Below are 18804 nucleotides of genomic sequence, written 5' to 3' on the forward strand. Positions count from 1 at the left end.
ATAAAATTCAAATAGGAACCATAGGCCAACAATGATCCTGTAGGCCTTCAGTTCAGAGGGGTGGGTCAAGGTAGGGGTGTTGACCCCATACCCGCAGCCATCTCCTCCAGAAAGCAGGGCCAATTCCCCAACCACGGGCTGGCCTTCTCCAGGGAGAGTGACCCCAGGGTCACCTGGCCCGGAGTTAATCATCTACTCGGGGTATCCCTGGGCCCCATTGGCTGCCTGGGGACACGGCCCTCTGGGCTGAAACCCAAAGGAGAGGGAAGGAGTTCCCCAGCCAGTGTCTGCCCCACCGGCCCAGGGGAAATGGGGAGGATGCTGTTGGCTACTGGACCTGGTGGGCCCTCAGGAAGCCCCCAGTCTGGGAAGGAGACAGCAGCCCGGCCCTCAGGAAGCCCCAGTCTGAAGGGAGAGGCCATCCTTGCCCTCACGGGGGCCCCAAGCTGGCAAGAAGCAGGACTCAGCAGCAGCTGGGGGGAAAGGACCTAAAAGGAGTGTACACTTTAGTTGGAAGAAGCAAAGAGGGGCCAGAGCAGGGGCAGAGACCCAGAGCAGCAAAAGCGGGAGAGACCCAGAAAGAGGAAATCTGAGTAAAGAGTGGCCAGGGAGGGTGGGCACTCTGACGAGGGGCTTGGATGGAGAGACCGGGAAGAGGAAGCACATTTGAGGTTGAGGGTCTCTGAGAGCAGAAAGAAGGAAAATGATTTGGCCTCCAAGGGTTAAGACCACCTCCTCTAGTGGATTCTGGGAAGTGTGGGGATTGGAGGGGCAGCAGTAAAGAGAGAAGAGAACGAAGTCCCTGGAGGCGGCCCCTCAGGGCAAGGGGTACACACCCTCCCTGCCATTGCTTCACTCCGTTGGAACTCAGGATTTCTAAGTAGGAAAATGGAAAAGTCAATGGAGGAGATCACAGAGGTCAGCTCCCATCTCCCCCTGCCAGGAGTCTCCTGCCCAGGACGGTGCGTGCATGTGCTGTGCTGTGTGTGCGTATGTGCCTGCTTGTGTACATGTGCACGTGTTCACGCGAACGTGTGTTTTAGTGGGGGATCCCTGGAAGGGTCAGTGCACTCACACAGCATCCTCTGGGATACTCAGGAGAGAAGAGCCCAGACCACTGCTCCCCATTCAGGCAGAGCCTGACACCCAGCACAGGGAACACAGAGCTGTACGAAAGGAAGGAAAGAGCAGCGGGTAGGAACTCAGGATGTCAAGGGTCCAGCCATGACACTAACAAGCTGTGCGACCTCGGCCAAGTCACCTCCCCTCTACAGTTGATTGCACCACCCTCTGTAAAGACAGAGGGTGGGACCCCATCAGGATAGAGTGTACCCGAGGGCAGGATATGTACAACTGTTAGCACACCAGGTGTTTTTAGGCAGCACAGGGGATACAGTATTAAGCAACAATGAATCACATCCTGTGAAAGTTTTCAAGTCCTTTTCAAATCTTGCTTAAGAGCATGGATCGGGAGCAAAACTGCTTTGCTTCAAAGACCAGCTCCGCTGCTTATGAACTGAATGACCTTGTCCCTCACATGTTTCTGTGCCTCAATTTCCTCGTCTATAAAATGGATGTAATAATAATAATACCAATTCTGGAGTCATTGTAAGGCTTAAATGAGTTACTATTTGTGAAGAGCTTTGCACAGTGCCTGACGTTCTGCATGTGTCAGCAGCTATTATTCTACCGTGGAGAAAGCCTCACAGTGTGCTAGGGGATCTCTACCACCTGGTGCTTGCTAACATTCTTTGTTTCCAAGAGAAGCAGGCAACACTGTCCAGCTGGAATTCATAACATTTTGTTCTCTCTTTATTTGTAAGACTTTCTTTCAAGTGATAATGGCCTTCTAGTTACAATCCTGATGTGGATAAATTTTAAAATTAGTAAGTTCATTTTTTTTAAAGTCTTTATTGAATTTGTTACAATACTGCTTCTGTTTTTTATATTTTGGTTTTTTGGCCCCGAGGCATGTGGGATCTTAGCTCCCCGACCAGGGATTGAACCCGCACCCCCTGCGTTGGAAGGGGGAGTCTTAACCACTGGACTGCCAAGTCACAGGATTAATTCTAGCCACTCATTGAAGAGTAGACTGAAGGGGCAAGGGTGGAAGCAGGAAGTCTAATTAGCAGAGTATTGAGATAATAGAAGTGGGAGGTGATGGAGGCTTGCACTGGGGGGGATGGGGGATGGGGGGGTTGGTAGAGGAAGCAAGAAGGCACATGTCATATTTTTTCATAATTCAGAATGTTAATTTCATTATACCATATTATAACATTTGGTTTCTCTGGCAAAAAAAAAAAAGTTTAAAGAAAAACTTTAACACTAATAAGGGGTGATTTGAAGATATGACAAAATTCTTCAAGGTGGTACCCAGTGGCTGGCGTTTGGCAAACTCTGGTAACCTCGTGAGTCCATCTTCTTTGAGCTCCAACAGGACAAAGGCATCCCCGCTCTCCACGCTTTCACTCTTCCCCCACCTCTCCCTCCAGTCTCCTCCCTCAGCCAGGTGGCAACTGCCACCTGCTCTCCCCTCTTGCCCTAATCAGACTCCCCCTTAATCATTCAAGACCCCGCAGAGCGCCAAATCCACTTGTGGGTCCCCGAGCCCTTCCTGGAACCGGCCTTGGCAGCAAATTAAAGACACCCAGCCACCGTTTATCTCTGCCTCGTGACTCTCGTTAGTGGGTTCCATCCCCCCACCCCAGGGGCGGGGGATCCTGTCGGCGCCGCCCTCTGACCCATGGCCTGACCCTCCTCAAACGCACCGGGAGGCGACTCCGCGCCCCCCGTCGGCGCCCCGCCCCGGCAGTCCCAGCCCCGCCCCGCCGCAGGTTAAGAGGCCCCCAGAGCCAGGAGCTCCGGACAGACGGTCACTTGGGGGGGCGAGCTGGTTTGGTTGTCATGGCGACGGCGCGGTTGGCCTGGGCCCTGCGGGCCGCCCCTGCGGGCGGGAGGCTGCGCGGCCCCCAAGGCACTGGGGGCGCCCGGAGGCTCAGCGGCAGCGTGCGGCGGCGGGCGGCCAGGGCCACCAGCCCGGGACGCCGGCTCAGCACCGCCTGGGCGCCGGCCCAGCCCGCCCAAGAGGAGGCCGAGGGCGCCGTGTACGACGCCCACTCGCCTGCAGCGGAGGAGCCGTCGTGGACACTGCCCCCCGCGCCCCCGGTGTCCCCCGACTCCCCCGGGCCCCCGGCGGGCCGCTCGCTGGTGCAGCGGGACATCCAGGCCTTCCTGAACCAGTGTGGGGCCAGCCCCGGGGAGGCGCGCCACTGGCTCACGCAGTTCCAGACCTGCCACCACTCCGCGGACAGGCCCTTTGCCGTCATCGAGGTGAGAGCCCGGCGTCGGCCGGGTCACAGACAGGGGATGGGGGCTGTGTTAGCGACGTGTCGCCAGGCATGGCAGGACGGGCTGCGGACTCTGCGCAGCGGAGCCAGGAAGGGGCTCGACGGAGCCCAGACGAGCGCCTGGGACTGCGCGAGGCCGTGCGCTCCTCGAAAAGTCTCGCGCCCAGCCCGGGTGAGGAGCCTCGGGTCCCCAGCCCGTCAAACGAGATGCGCCAGAGAAGTCCTCCCATCCTGGGCGCAGTTAGGGGTTCAGTTGGCAGTTGGGGAACCTTGATAGAAGCCGCCTGCGTCACCCCTCCCCCTAAGGTGTCCTACAGTCCAAGGTCGCAGGGAGGAGCGGAGGGAGGAACACTAGTGTGAGATAAGAGGATGGCAAGACCCAACGGGGCAAAGGGCGAAGCAGGTGGGCGCAGGTGGCCAGAAGTGGAGCCTGACAGCTCCTGAGCAGGGTGGGGGCCCCAAGAGGGCCCTGAGGACCCGGCTGTGGGAGCAAGCGGGTGCAGCAGGAGTCAGGGCCGGTGTCGTGCCCGTTGAACGCCCACTCCTCCGCAGGTGGACGAGGAGGTGCTCAAGTGCCCTAAGGCCGTATCCAGCCTGGCCTTCGCCCTGGCCTTCCTGCAGCGCATGGACATGAAGCCGCTGGTGGTCCTGGGGCTGCCCGCTCCCACGGCGCCCTCGGGCTGTCTTTCCTTCTGGGAGGCCAAGGCACAGCTTGCCCAGAGTTGCAAGGTGCTGGTGGACGCCCTGCGGCACAATGCCGCCACTGCCGTGCCTTTTTTTGGCGGCGGGTCGGTGCTGGGCGCTGCTGAGCCAGCCCCTCATGCCAGGTTAGTGCTGACCCTGCCTGCCCCTGCGTCCTCAGATCACGCTACTCCGCGCGCCCAGCCCCAGACCCGCGGGTCCTGGAGGCAACCTCCTTGAGCACCACGTCTGGCCCACAGCTATGGCGGCATCGTCTCGGTGGAGACCGACCTACTGCAGTGGTGCCTGGAGTCGGGCAGCATCCCCATCCTGTGCCCCATCGGGGAGACGGCCGCCCGCCGCTCCGTGCTCCTGGACTCACTGGAGGTGACCGCGTCCCTGGCCAAGGCGCTGCGGCCCACCAAAATCATCTTCCTCAATACCACGGGCGGTCTGCACGACAGCAGTCACAAGGTGTGTCTCCTCCTTTCGGACCCCACTCCCCGCGACTCTGCGCCTGGCTGAGCCGCTCTTAGGTCCCCTGCACGCCTCCCAGACGGGCCCCCGAGTCACTCTCTCTCCAGCCGCATGGGTCGGAAATGGAGTGTCAGGGAGGGACTCAGCCTATGGTGCTCAGATCTGAGCCCTCCCTGGCCAAGGACTTCGGGAGGAAGTAAGGGAAAAGGGGTCAGTGAGGAGAGGTCCGTGGGGCGGGGCCACAGTCCTTGTCCGGCTGCAGGTCGGAGGCTCACCCCCTCGTCCTGGACACAGGTCCTGAGTAACGTGAACTTGCCCGCCGACCTGGACCTCGTGACCAACGCCGAGTGGGTGAGCACCAAAGAACGGCAGCAGATTCGGCTCATCGTGGACGTGCTCAGCCGCCTGCCTCACCACTCCTCGGCTGTCATCACCGACGCCAGCACGCTGCTCACCGAGCTCTTCAGCAACAAGGGTGAGGGCTGGGGCGGGGGGCACGCCTGGGTTTGGGGAGCCAGGAGAAGCGGCTTCCTCTCCAGACAGTAAAGGCTTCCTGCTCTTTCCAAACCTGCGGGAGGTGAGCAAGGAGGTGGACGGCCCTGGGCTAGAACTTGGGTGGAACTAGACAGATGGGAGGGACTTGGGTGGGTGGGAGGAACCGCAGACCCAGCGGAACCAAGTGGAATGGACAGAGCTAGGAAACGTGGGCGGGGTTTGGATGGGTGGGCGGGACCAGAGGTGGGGGAGGGCAAGGGTAGGCGGGACTAGGAGAGGTAGCTGGGACTACAGGCGATACGCGGAACTTGAGGGACAAACTGCCCGGGGGGGGGGGAAAAGAAAATCCCTGAGTGAAAATCGCGCACAAATCTATGCAGACTTTAGGAAGCGGCTCACTGTGGAGAGCTCCCAAAGAGAGTAATTGTCCCACCAGCCCCTGTCCTATCTGGAACCCCACCAGGCTGCGCAAACGGAGGAGCGGAGGGGACCTGGATCTCGGGCTGAACTAACCCCTCCTCCTCCATCCCACCCCCAGGGTCCGGGACGCTGTTCAAGAACGCCGAGCGGATGCTGCGAGTGCGCAGCCTGGACAGCCTGGACCAGGGCCTCCTAGTGAACCTGGTCAACGCCAGCTTCGGCAAAAAGCTCCGGGACGACTACTTGGCCTCGCTGCGCCCGAGGTTGCACTCTGTCTACGTCTCTGAGGGGTGAGCCTGCGGGCCCCAGAGGGCAGGGACCAAGGGACAGAGCCGGGGAGCTTTGGACCAAGGAGAGGTCCCAGCCTGCCTCTCCCCCGCTGCGCCAGGTACAACGCGGCTGCCATTCTGACCACGGAGCCCGTACTTGGGGGCACCCCGTATCTAGACAAGTTTGTGGTGAGCTCCAGCCGCCAGGGCCAAGGCTCCGGCCAGATGCTGTGGGAGCGCCTGCGGCGGGACCTGCAGACGCTTTTCTGGCGCTCCCGGGTCACCAACCCCATCAATCCCTGGTAGGTCCCGCCCCTCCCGGCTCTGGGCTGGGCCCCACCACCCCCACTCTCCTCTCCAGCTCTGGCCAGCTACGCCCGGGGACCACCAGCCAGGAAGGCTGGGCCTCCCTTTCTTTCATTAGCCATTCTTCCCCAAGGGAAATGGCCCGCTCAGTGTGGCCCCACATTCCCCAGGGAGTGGACCACACACGGAGCCTGAGATTTCCCTAGAGGCAGAGCACACTTAACCCGGCTCTGCCCTGCTAGGGTAGATTCCTTGAAGACAGTCTCCACCCGGGAAGCAGCCTGCCTCTCCCTGGGTCTGGAGAAATCCAGCCCCTCAGGGCTCTATTCCAGGCCCAGTTGCCAAGCTCTGACCCCAGGCCCATTGCATCTCCAGTGGAACACTCCCTCCTCTCTTTCCTTCTGCAATTATCACCTCATCCCCCACTACCCTGCTCTGTGGGCACCAAGAAGTGAACAAGAAGCCCTCCCCGGGCTGCACAGCCAGGGCAGTGCGGAGAGAGCAGAAGAGGGCCTCACTCTAACCCTCCTAGCTGTGTGACTCTGGCTAGTTAGCTAACTTCTCTGAGCCTTAGCTGCTTCTCCGTGAAAAAAGCATAACAACACCAGGATGTTGGCTAATGCTATAAGGATAAAATCAGATTACAGACCACAGGTCCTAGCAGAGTGTCCAGCATGTACAGGCATACCCCAGAGATATTGCCAGTTTGGTTCCAGACCTCCACAATAAAGTGAATATTGCAATAAAGCAAATCACATGAATTTTTTGGTTTCCAAGTATATATAAAAGTTATGTTTACACTATAGTCTATTAAGTGTGCAATAGCATTATGTCTAAAAACAAATGTATGTACCTTAATTTTAAAATACTTTTATTGCTACAAACTGCTAACCATCACTTGAGCCTTCAGTGAATAATCATCTATTTGCTGGTGAAGGGTTTGAAATATTGCAAGAATTACCAAAATGCAACACAGAGACACGAAGTGAACAAATGCTTTTGGAAAAATTACCCTGATAGACTTGCACCACACAGGGTTTCCACAAACCTTCAATTTGTAAAAAACGCAGTACCTGCAAAGCACAATAAAGTGAAGCGCAATAAAACGAGGTATGCCTGTAGTAGGTCCTCAGTAAATGAACCAGTGAGTAGTGAGCACTGGTCTTGCCTAAAACCTGTCTCCCACCTCCACCAGGTACTTCAAACACAGCGATGGCAGCTTCTCCAACAAGCAGTGGATCTTCTTCTGGTTTGGCCTGGCCGACATCCGGGACTCTTACGAGCTGGTCAACCACGCCAAGGGGCTGCCAGACTCCTTCTGCAAGCCAGCTTCTGACCCAGGCAGCTGACCCTCTCCACCAGCCCTGCAGGCCCTGGGACAGCCAGGGTGGACCAAAAGCCATGCCTGCTGAAGGTGACCCGAGCCAGCCACAGGCCGGACCAGACTTGTTGGCTGAGTGAGCTGCAGAGAAGGCAGCAGCCCCGACTCTACCCTGCCCAGAGGGGGGCACCCAAATGAGGACAAGTGCAGGAAGGAGAAGGGCCTGCCCAAGACCCCCTACTTGCTCCAAAGCACAACCAGATGGCCTTGAATTTTCAGTCTAGGGATTTGGGGGAAGGAGGGCTTGCCTTTGAGGGCCCAAGGCTTACGGGTGGGCCAGTGTCTGTGGTCTCTGTGCTGTTTTGAGGCTCCCTTGCCCAAAATATCACCCACATCTGCCTGATATTCCACCATTCCGTTTTAGTTCCTTTGGGTCTTGCAACTTTTCAGGAGACCTTGATTAAAATGCAAATACTTGTCTGAAAGTCAGCTCACACTTGAAAGGATATTAGCAGTGACCCTCTGGAAACAAGATCTTGAGGGCTGGGGAACCTCTTCCTAGAGGGAAGAGAGGAGCTAAATGAGGCCGACGCCCCTGGATGAATGCTGCCACCACCTCCCCCCTCCCACAGCTGTCAGCCGTCCCCAGAAGGACTCCCCTACCCCTTAGTTAGGAAACATCTTCCATTCCACAGACCAGACTGACAGCAGGCCCAGCTCCCTTTCCAGGCAGGGCTCAGGGCCAAGCCCAGAATTGGATGTTTTCCCTTGGGCCCCCCTGGAGGTTGTGTCTCCATCTTTGCAGGAAGAGAACATCTCAGACGGGTAGGAGTCCAAAGCCTGAGGTTTCATTTGACATTTTTGTCCCCCACGATGTGCCAGGCACCATACTGGCTGCTGGGGCTACTTTCTGTCAGGAGGTGTGCGAATGAGTAGGGAGAGGGTCACCATGGCACACACACCAGGGGCTGCTGTGACACAACCAACCCCCAAGAGAGGGCTGGTGTCGAGTACATATCTGGGCGTGGGCATTAGATAGACCTGACCTGGAATCCAGCTCTGTGGCTTGAGGCAAGCTGCTCACCTTCTCTGAGCCTCCATTTCCTCACCTGTGAAATGAAAACTCCTCAGCCTCATAATGACACTTAATATCAGTTCTCTCCCTCTAGCTGCCCTCACCAAAGATTTCTTCGAAAAGAGCTGGCACCAAATGGGGAGGAAAAGATAAGCCACAAGAGGGACTGAAGTGAAAGGTCAAAGCATATACTACAGGGAGCATTCAGAGACTGTTGAAAAGAGAGCCAAAGGACTGTGGGAACTCTCAGAACAGGGGAAAGATCATGGGCGGATCAAGGTGGGGCTTAACCAGATATGGTATTTCAAGAAACCCAAGATCAATCCCAGCCAATGGCTAAGTGCCCCGTGGGGAGAACAGAGAAGCAAAGCCAAATGTCTATATAAAATGTTTATTTTTGGAGGACTGTGTGGTCTGGTGTTTGGGAGGGCACTCACCCCCACCAGGCCAACCACGGAGCTGGAAACAGAAGGCCAGAGGCAGGAAGTTGCTGCTGCCTGTCGCACCCCTGCAAACCCCAGAGTAAACTGGGGCCTGCTGTACCCTCAAGGTGGGTGACAGCTAGTGCTGTTTCTGCCCCTGGCACACCCTGAGAGCCCACATGACTTCCGTGGTGCCCGGCCCCTCTGCTCCTCCTGGGCCTGATCCACGTGTCAACATGCACACTCACTCACTCTCAGTCTCACAAAAGCACTGCAGAGCCTAGCTGCATCTGCCAGGTTCAAAAAGGGATTTTTCACATTGGCTCACTTCTGGTTCTCCTCTCTCCCACTCTCAGTACCCCACCCTAGCCCTGCCTTACTCCCTTCCCTGGGACAGGAGACCCAAGGGAGCAGCTGGCCTCAGCTCTCCTCATAACAAACAGGAAAAAGAAACCTGTAAGGCAGAGTCATCAGGGCTCCCACCCCACCAAGGCCCAAGCCCAGGAACTGGGGAAGAGACCTGCCTCTTACCAACACACGCACACACATGCGTACGCACACACATGCACACAACGCAAGTGATCAAACAAATAGACCAAAAAGCATAAATAAACATAACTGGGCCAGCAAGGATGTAGGTAGGGTAGCCCTCAGTGGCTCCCCGCACCCATCTCAGACTCCCGCTGTGCAGCTCAGCCGTCAGTGGCCAGGATGACAGCGGCCCCAAAGATGCCCACGCTCTCTCCAAGGAGCTTCATCTGGTTCCAGAACTCAACACGCCGCGCGTTATGCCAGTAGGCAACATTGCCATCAATGAGCAGCATAACCGGGGGCAGCAGAACAGCCAAGATCTGGGCAGCCAGGGTCACGTAGTAGCCTGACAGGAAAGCCAGGGCCAGGACGCCATACAGCACGAAGAAGAGCTGGATCATCAGCTCCCCTCCTGGGAGATGGTTCAGATACGCCAGCCGGTCCTCCTTGCTGTGCTGCAGCGAGTAGGCCTAGAGACACAGCATCCTCTAAGGCTCTCCAACAGGCTGAGGAGCCTGCCTGGGTAAGGCCACCCCTGGCATGCAAGCCAGCCCCTACAAGGTGGGCTTCTGACTCCCCTCTCAGACTGGGGGCTTTCTGACAGTAAGGCCTGTGTCTCCCCATCTGACTAGGGAGCTCCATGAGGTTAGGACCTCTGTCTCTCCTCACCCTGGGGTCTCAGAAGGGAGGAGGTTCCACAGTCAGACCGGGGCTCTCACCTCTGAATACAGAGCTCTGCACATGGGAGATGGTGCCCAGCAACTAAGATGAAGCCAAGTGACTTGGGACCTGTCCACGTCCCCATCCACACTGGCCTCCCCGAGCACCAGGGAGGACATAACTGGCTACGCTAGGCAGCCTCATCAGCTGTAAGTGGCAGAGTCCCATCTGGGACCTGAACTCTACCAAACCTCTCCTTTGTCCCCTCTCCCAGTCCTCTGGGGGCTGAAGCCATGAGAGGACCCGTCCCGCTTGTTCTCCTGGCTCTCAGGCTTGGGACTGAAGGGTCGATCCATCCTCTTCTCTCCCCAGTGGCAATAATGCTGGAAGAAGGGACTCTCAGCCAGGTCTCGGGCACTTGAAGGGCCCCCGAGGCCCAGAATTTGGCAGGGGCAACTGCCGGGAGCCAGGCCATCAGGAACTACATGCAAGGCCTCGTTCTGCCCACCTCCCTGGGTTCTGCCAGGCGCCAGGCATGGGCTCACTTCTCGCTCCCAGTCAAGCACCTCCAGCCAACAGTCCCCCAACCTACCACGCAGATGAGGTAGATGCCCAGGAAGACCTGGCCGGTGGACTGGAGGGAACGGCTGCGGGGTTTCCGACGGTACAGCTCCCCAGCTCCGCTGGCCAGCACAAGAAAGCCACCGATGACGGCAACTGTGCGAGAGTACATACGGACCTAGGCCGAGGCGAGGGGACCCCAGTCAGGACCTGAAGCCACCACACTTCTCCTGGCCGCCCGGAGCGCAGAACTGCCCATCTCTGTACATCCCATTCCACCTGATGAACCCTCTTACCATTTCCAAGTGTGGTGGGCAGGTAGAGCAGAGATAGGTAATTCTTTTTACCAGAAGTAGAAACTGAGGCCCAGAGGGGTTAATAAAATTGTCCAAGGTCCTACAGAAAGTAAGTGGCAGAACCCAGATACCAAGCGTTGCCCCCCTCCCCACCCCCAGGTCTGCACACTCGAAGCCCAATGTTCTTTCTGCTATATAGTATACGCTGTTCCATAAACGAACCGTTGATCTCACTGTCCTATAGTTACTCACACATCTGCCTCCCCTATTGGGCTGACAGTCCACTCCTTGAGGGTAATGCCTTGGTCCAGGCTTATCTCCAAGCCTGTAGTGCCTGGCACAGGTCCTGGCATCTACAGGCTTAAATGCTGCCCTAGGATTAGATAAATTTCATAAAATCGGTTGGGTGGACCAGGTACTCTCTAAGGTCCCTTTTGCTCTATGAGTCTGAGATAACTAATGGTTTAAAGGGTTCTGGGAACCAGGTGACCTGGGTTCTGGTCACACCTGTAATGCTAACTGTGGTGTAACTGTGGGAAAGTCTGTTTCGCATCTCTGGACCTCAGTTTGCACACTCTGAAGGGGAGGTTTGCGTGGTCTCTAAGGTCCTTCCATTCTTGCCGTCTGTAATAACCTCTACACGCCTGGGGGTTCAGCCTTTCCAGGCTTCGCACTGTGCTCCTGGCTAGCACCAGGCATTGCCCAACTGTCCCGGGCATTGGCTCCCCAACACCCCAGCCAAGTCCCACTTAGGGCCGAGGCGCTCACCTTCAGCCAGTCCCCGTAGTGGACGTAGCCCCCGATGTAGGCGGCGTAGGTACTAATGGCCAGCTGGAGTGCGGCCCCCAGAGCGAACCAGCGCCGCTTCACTCCAAAGGACATGAAGCTAGCGCACAGCACGGCCGCCCCCATGTCGAAGTACAGGTAGGGCACTGGGATGTCGGGCTTCCTGTGAGCCAGGAGGGGGGAAGGAACGAGGACAGAATGAAGCACAGAATGAAGCGGGGAAAAGAGCTTTGAGACTCCTTGGGTTCCCGCAAGCTCCACTGCTTCCCCAAACCGAAGCCCCCTCTCATGGCTAGGACCCCCACACTACGCTCCATGCCCACCTTGCTCCGGACCAGAGTCCCTAACAAGTCCAAGGTCCCAATTCCTCCCAGTCCAAGGGTCCCAACTTCTGGGCCGCAACTTCTTCCCCACCTCACCGCACCCCCGTTCCTGGGACAGGCCGGACCGCCCCCGCCGCGTTCGGCGGCCGCGCGGGCCCGCTCACCGGCGCGCCTCGGCCCTCTCAGCGTACAGCATGAGCTGGCTGAAGCAGCCCCAGAAGGGGCAGCGTGTGAGCAACACCGAACCCAACTGCATGATCAGCTGCAGCATCCACCGTCGCGAACCTATCTTCGACGCCATCTTGAAGAAGGGCAGTCCGCCGCGGACTCACCCCGCGGCCAAGGAGGCCGGCGCGAGCACGCGATGCGCAACTTCCGGGTCTCGCGGGCTTTTTTTCCCCCCCTTCCGTCAGGAAACAAAGCTCTCGCTCTCTAGTTCTGGACCGAAGGAAGTGTTCTAGCTGCAGGGTTGTCTTTCCTTCTGCCCATGGAGGCTCAAGGGTCCCTTCTTGTAGCTGCAAAGTTGAAAACTAGAGTAGAGGAAGGAACAGTAAGCGAACTAGCCTTTGAATGCAGCTAAACTTAGGCTCCAACCCTAATGCAGCCCTGTGACTTTGGGCATATCTCCTACACTTTCCAAGATTCATCTGGGAAACGGAGATGACACCTATCTCACAGGGTTGTTGTGAGGTTTAAATGTGACAGTATTGGTTCGAGCACATAGTAGGGGTTCAATAAATGGTGTACACAACACACATGCACACACACACCCCAGAGGAAATCCCTCTGCTTCTGTTTAAGCTGAAAGTAAAAGGTTTTCCCCATAATTCAGAAAGACACATGCACCCCAATGTTCATTGCAGCACTATTTACAGTAGCCAGGACATGGAAGCAACCTAGCCAGGACATGTCCATCAACAGAGGAATGGATAAAGAAGATGTGGTACATATATACAATGGAATATTACTCAGCCATAAAAAGGAGCAAAATTGGGTCATTTGTAGAGACATGGATGGACCGAGAAACTGTAAGAGTCTCTACAGAATGAAATAAGTCAGAAAAAGAAAAACAAATATCATATATTAATGCATATATGTGGAATCTGAAAAAATTGGTATAGATGATCTTATTTACAAAGCAGAAATAGAGACACAGACGTACAGAACAAACATATGGATACCAAGGGGGAAAGAAGGGGGTATGATGAATTGGAAGATTGAGACTGACATATATACACTGATACTACGTATAAAATAGATAACTAATGAGAACCTACTGTATAGCACAGGGAACTCTACTCAATGCTCTGTGGTGACCTAAATGAGAAGGAAAACCAAAAAAGAGGGGATAGATGTATATGTATAGCTGATTCACTTTGCTGTACAGTAGAAACTAACACAATATTGTAAAGCAACTATACTCCAATAAAAGTTAAAAAAAAAAAAAAAAGAGGTTTTCCTAAGAGCCACTCGTAGAGAAGTGTGATCTTGGTCTGCCTTCCTTCTGTCCCCTGAGAGAAGAGAGATCTGATGTGGACATATGGTACAACTAAGGCAGTCCATTTCTCCAGCTCTGACACTCCCACTCTAGCCCAAACTACCACCTTTTGTCAGTTTAGCTGCACCAGGTTTCCAACTGGTCTTCCCCACTTCTCCTTTGGTGCTGTTTGTTCTTAGTTCCTTTATTTTATGTTCTCATAACCAAAAGCCACCCTTCCTTTGAATCAGCACACTGGCAATTATATATTTGTGATTTTTTTGTTGTTGTTGATGACTAGATTAACACTAGACTGTGAGCTCCATGAGGGCAAGGACAGTGTCCGGTTTCTGTTTACAATTATATCCTCAGGGCCTAGTAGACAGGATGCATTCAGGAAATGTGTGCCGAATAGATAAATAAATGAAAAGGTGTTACTGCTATTTCTTGCCTCAGGAATCATTTGTGGAATAAGTAAATGAGCAAAAGTTCTGGACACTCTGGCATTGCCACCACAAAGCCACCCCCACCTATCTTCCTGCACACCCCACCACCACCCTGCAACATACAAATTCATCTTCTAATATTCAAGTTAAGATTCTACAAGCACTTCCACAAGGCCATTTAATTCAGGAGGTCTGTTTTCATTTCCCTGGGAAAGGGGCCTCCTGTCCAAGAAAAATGTCTGACAACATGAATTTAAAATTCCCAATCAGCCAGTGAAAGCTTGGGACAACAAAACCTTTTCACATCTAATTTTTTACAAAGTCACTAGGATAAAGCCTGGGTATGTGAGAAAGGGATGTATCCAGGCAGAAAACTAGGGAATGAGATTGTGTGATTGCTGGGGTGGGAAAACGCCAGTCAAGGGGAATGAGAAAAAGACTGGGTTAAAGGTCATTTTGCCTACCCCTCCCACCCCTCCCACCCCCCACCACATGAGGCAAGTTTTCTTCACCAAAATGCAGGCACATACTACAGAATCAACTTTCCAACTGATTTTCTTTTTCCAATCTCCTTACCCAACCCCGATTCAAACGGGACAAGATGCACAGCCATCAGGAAGGAGCGAAGGTGTTGAGAACTGGGATAGTGTACGTCCACAAAATAGTTCTAGGAGCCTGCCTGGGTTGTGCCCATGGGAACAGTACCCTTACCCCACCTCCATCATAACTTCAGCAACCAGTTTCTGATCAAGTCCCCAACAGCAGAGGCCAGGGACATGTGTGAGGAAGGGGAAGGAGATGAGGATTAATGCTTTCCTTGTACCCATCCCACCCCAGTTCCCTCCGGTCTTCAGTTTCTACCTTTTAGTGTCCTCTTCCCCAAACAACTGTTGAGGACTAGGGGCCAGATCCCTCTTTCCAGGGCTGGAAAAGATGGCATTGTGCTAGATCGGGGGAAATATGTGAGGAGGGGTGGTTGGCCCTAGGCCCTTAGAGATGAACACAGCCATTTCTCTCTCCCCTCCCACCATTCCTCCCACCCTGCCTGGGCAGACAACTGAGCCCCGAAGACTTCTAAGGACCATCCCTTTTCCTCTCTCACAGCTCCACCTTCTCCCCCTCCTCCAGTTGCCTCTCTAGAGGGCTCCCCTGCTCTCCAGTTCTCCTGGAGCCCCGCCTGCACTTGCACTCAACCATGACCACAGCCACATTGACTAGAATGGTGCCCGATACCTAGCCAAGGCAGAGCTGGGGCTCCACACTGCTCAGCACCGCCCCGCCAGCCGCCCAGGGCCACCACAAGTCATGCTACCCAGGTCAGCCACACACAAGTGCCACAGGTGGTCCAGCTTCCCAAAGGCCCATTGCAGGTCAGTCGCAGACCCAGGGGTTACTGGTCAGCAGCAGCAGCATGCCTGCTGTCCGGATGCCCACCGCATCTTGAACTTGACATGCTGCAGCAGGTTGCCTACAATGGAAAGCAGGCCCAGCGCTTGCAGGGCTGCAAAGGCCTCAGCCTCCAGCTTGCTGATGTCGGTCCCAGCCAGAGAGCACCTCCAGGCTGGCGCCCATGACTCACTGTGCCAGCTCCCAGCCAGCCCTGCCAGCACAGGTGGAAGAGGCCCCTGACTCCAGCAGTGCCCAGCTCAGCCCGGTTGTGTGGCTCAGGTCCAGCTGCCCCAAGTTCCCCAGGCCCCACAGGCTGCAGGGGTCCAGGGTAACAAGCAGGTTGTGAGAAGTCTAGACAGAGCAGAGAGCACAGGGTGATGGAAAAGTCTGGGCACAGGTGAGCCAGCTGGTGTGGCTGAGGTCCAGATGCTCCAGGAAACCCAGGCCCCTCACCCAGGGCTCCACCAGCCAGATCCCATGGGACACTGTGAGAAAGCAGTGGCACCACAGTCCCCACAGGCCCTGGAAGGAGGCACTTGCCAGGTGGCTGAGACTATTGTGGCTCAGCTCCAAAAGCTAAACTGTCAGGGAGCCTGGGAGGGGGCTGAGCAGGTGGAGGCCCCCACAGTCCACACAATGCCCAAGGCTGGGTGGGTACATGGTGCTGGGCACACTGCCACCACACTCCAAGCAAGGCTGATGCCACTGTTGTGGCCATGGTCACTGTGAGGAAGGAGTGGCCACACCTGCCCCATGAGGGGCTGGAGTGAGGACGGCACCAGGCCGTCACGGATGCTGAGAACCTGCGCCACACTCCTCCACCCAGGAGCCTGGGGAAGCACGGTGATGCTAGGAAAGAAAAATAAACGCAAACACCATTCAGAGGTCTCACCATGTTGCCAGGTCCCCCAACATGGTCTCAAGGACACCTTCCCTCCATCTCCCAAGATTTTACCTGCTACCTAGGCTTCTGGCAAAAGCCATTTCAGCCTGATACCCCAGCAACCAGATTCCCCCAGCCCCAGACACCCCCCCCCCATTCCATTATTCCTACTAGGATGAAAGGCAATCAAGGAAGACGGCCTTTTTAATCCTCTAGACCTTTTTTACTCACACTCCACACCCCACCTCACTTATTTCCCACATGATCGCAGGAGAAACGCTGCCTTCTCCTGCAAGAAGAGCTTCAGCTAGATCCTGGCCTAATCTGGCCACTGAGGTCAGGGCCTCAGGCGGAACCCCTGGGCACTCACATATATTCCTGGCACTACTTGCTGAGTGCACTCCCAGCCCAGGAATGCCAGAGGAAGCTCAGCTCTAGTTACCTGCCTTGCTGGCCTCCTGCCAGAGCCCCACCCCCCAAAGCAGGAGCAATCAGCTCTCAGGAAGCCATTACCCTGAGGGTGGAGATGGAGGACAGGTCGAGGAAATCTCCAAGGCCTTTTGGCCTTACATCCAGGGGAGCAGGACCCTGCCCTGCTTTTCTAAGAGCAGGTGTTCCCCCTCCACCTCTTTCTCCCTTCTGGAGATCCAGGCCCTCTATTTCTTGTCAGGATGGCAGCTGGAGGCCCCTTGGAGCCCTCCCTCAAGTGAGGAAGCAGCCAGGTGTCTCTTCTTTCACTCCTACTTCCTGCCTAAGACATCTGGACGCAAAGGAAGGGAATGCTCACGCTTGTTCTCACTAGGCCAAAGGTCAAAGTACTCCACTCTGGCCTTCCAAGAGTACCCAGCATCTCCTTCTGAAACAGAGGGGTCTGGGGCCAGGGCACCCAGTGCTTCTGCCCTGCCCTGGGAGGCTAAACAAGTTACTTTCTCTCTAGGTTCCTGAGTGTGCTCACGAGCCCCACCCAGCAAACTCTTAAAGAGAATAATAATGGCCGTATGGAAGAGATGGTTACCAAGGGCCAGGCATCTCATTAAAGGCTTCATTTAATTCTCAACTAAGACACTCATTCCACAGATGAGGGAACTGATGCTTGGCAAGGCAAGGTAAGTTGCCAAGTCATACTGCTAATTAGTGGCAGAGGTGTAATCTGACATGACTCAGGCTTTTTTGAATCCAGGCAAGCGCCTAGCCACTAAGCGACAGTGCCCCAAAGAGTGGGCCACTGTTTCCCATGCCAGCCAAACATCCCCCTAAGAAGTCAAGGTCACAGGTGAATAATACAGATGATGCCCAGAATGGTAAGAGCAGCTGAGCCACCACCAACCTGGGAAATTAGTCTCGGCTTGTGGTTGATCAGACTTGAGCCCCTTTGAATTAATTCAAGTCATCTGGTTCAAGCAAATTATACCGGAAAAGCTTGAGGAATCACTGTCAATAATCTTTGAGAAAACATTACACACAGACGGTTGCCAGAGACTAGAACTCAGCACAAGTTCCAATTTTCAAAAGTCAGATAAGTGTAACAACAGTTAACAAAATTCAGAAAGGGCTCATGGAACAGGTAGTCTCTCATCAGTTACCGAAAACATGATGGCCACTAGGTGCCCACGTGAGTCTACCCAAACAAGTTTATTTCCCTTGTTGATAAGAGTTGTTAGGTGGCTATCACAGACAAACATCTGGATCTTATTAAAGTCTCTCATGATATCCCTCTAGATGATATGAAAAGACAGTTTATAAAAACTGGAACACAACATTGGGATGGATAACTAGTATATTAGATTACAGCACCAAAAATTTTTAAAAGCTCTTAAGAGGCTGGAATAGTTGGCTAAAAATAAGTCATTTCACTGGAGAAGACAAGACAGCTCCCAGACATATCCGCCTGTTTAGCTACTTCAGTGACCCTCACTCAAGGACATAAAGAGCAAGGACTGGAGTGCAGGAGACCGGAGCTCTAGCCTCAGTTCTAGAGCTGCTGCGTGGAGGACCAAACGGCGAGGTACAGCTATCACATGTTCCTTCTCAAAGTAATGAGCTCCCCATCAATGGAAGTGTTCGAGTAGGGGCAGCCTGTCAAGGATGCTATAAGAGAGGATATTTAAACTGGGAGGCAGTTTAAATATCCATATAAGCTCCAAGATCGTTGGCATTTCTAAGTGCTAGGATACCTGTGCTGAGCTTCGGATACCACACCTGGGCCACCCCTGGAACTAGAAGCATCCTGTCTAGAAGCACACTGTTCACACACTGCCTTCTGGAGTTACGTGGCTGCATATCCTTCCCTTAGCCAGTGCATGTGAATGACGGCAAGACACTTTCATAAAGGTGAATCTGAACAAGAACTGAACTGTATTTGACAGCAGCATGCATTGTAGGGGTCAAGGGACCACCGCTGTAATCACTCCCCCTTGCAAACATCCTCAGCTGAATTTCCTTCTCCCACCACAGTACAGACCTGATAAACCTCCCATCCTGCTTATACCCAACTATCCACCCTCTGTGTCTACACCAAGTCACTCAATATGACTCACACAGTGGCCACGCGGTTACACCCTAATGCATGAGCAAGCACCTCGGAAGAGCACTCAGCAATCTTAAGGTAGTTCCCTCACGTGTTTACTGAGCCACTGGCC

General features: G+C 54.7%; 2 protein-coding genes across 3 annotated transcripts; one reads left to right on the forward strand and one right to left on the reverse strand.

Moving 5' to 3' along the window:
* Positions 1-2882: 2882 nt before the first annotated feature.
* NAGS (N-acetylglutamate synthase) lies at positions 2883-8793 on the forward strand. 2 transcript variants are annotated; one of them, XM_036837848.1, is made up of 7 exons: positions 2883-3330; positions 3900-4174; positions 4289-4502; positions 4800-4980; positions 5539-5710; positions 5809-5991; positions 7191-8793. In XM_036837848.1, the coding sequence occupies exons 1-7, from the start codon at positions 2905-2907 to the stop codon at positions 7342-7344; spliced, it is 1605 nt and encodes a 534-aa protein (XP_036693743.1). In that variant the 5' UTR covers positions 2883-2904; the 3' UTR covers positions 7345-8793. The 2 variants fall into 2 exon arrangements, with proteins under 2 accessions (XP_036693743.1, XP_036693744.1); XM_036837849.1 differs by lacking the exon at positions 5809-5991.
* TMEM101 (transmembrane protein 101) lies at positions 8769-12449 on the reverse strand. Its single transcript, XM_036837850.1, has 4 exons — positions 12135-12449; positions 11630-11810; positions 10597-10743; positions 8769-9814 (listed from the first exon to the last, which is right to left on the reverse strand). The coding sequence occupies exons 1-4, from the start codon at positions 12269-12271 to the stop codon at positions 9506-9508; spliced, it is 774 nt and encodes a 257-aa protein (XP_036693745.1). The 5' UTR covers positions 12272-12449; the 3' UTR covers positions 8769-9505.
* Between the last annotated feature and the right edge of the window lie 6355 nt (positions 12450-18804).

The sequence above is a fragment of the Balaenoptera musculus genome, chromosome 20 (assembly GCF_009873245.2).
Source record: "Balaenoptera musculus isolate JJ_BM4_2016_0621 chromosome 20, mBalMus1.pri.v3, whole genome shotgun sequence".
In the NCBI taxonomy this organism is placed as follows: Eukaryota; Metazoa; Chordata; class Mammalia; order Artiodactyla; family Balaenopteridae; genus Balaenoptera; species Balaenoptera musculus.

Coding starts and splice junctions, on each gene's coding strand:
- NAGS (XM_036837848.1), top strand. CDS start 2,905: ATGGCGACGGCGCGGTTGGCCTGGGCCCTGCGGGCCGCCCCTGCGGGC. Junction 4,981..5,538: donor CGAGCTCTTCAGCAACAAGG/GTGAGGGCTGGG, acceptor TCCCACCCCCAG/GGTCCGGGACGCTGTTCAAG. Junction 5,992..7,190: donor ACCAACCCCATCAATCCCTG/GTAGGTCCCGCC, acceptor CACCTCCACCAG/GTACTTCAAACACAGCGATG.
- TMEM101 (XM_036837850.1), bottom strand. CDS start 12,271: ATGGCGTCGAAGATAGGTTCGCGACGGTGGATGCTGCAGCTGATCATG. Junction 11,811..12,134: donor GAGAGGGCCGAGGCGCGCCG/GTGAGCGGGCCC, acceptor CCTGGCTCACAG/GAAGCCCGACATCCCAGTGC. Junction 9,815..10,596: donor GCATCTACCTCATCTGCGTG/GTAGGTTGGGGG, acceptor CTGTGTCTCTAG/GCCTACTCGCTGCAGCACAG.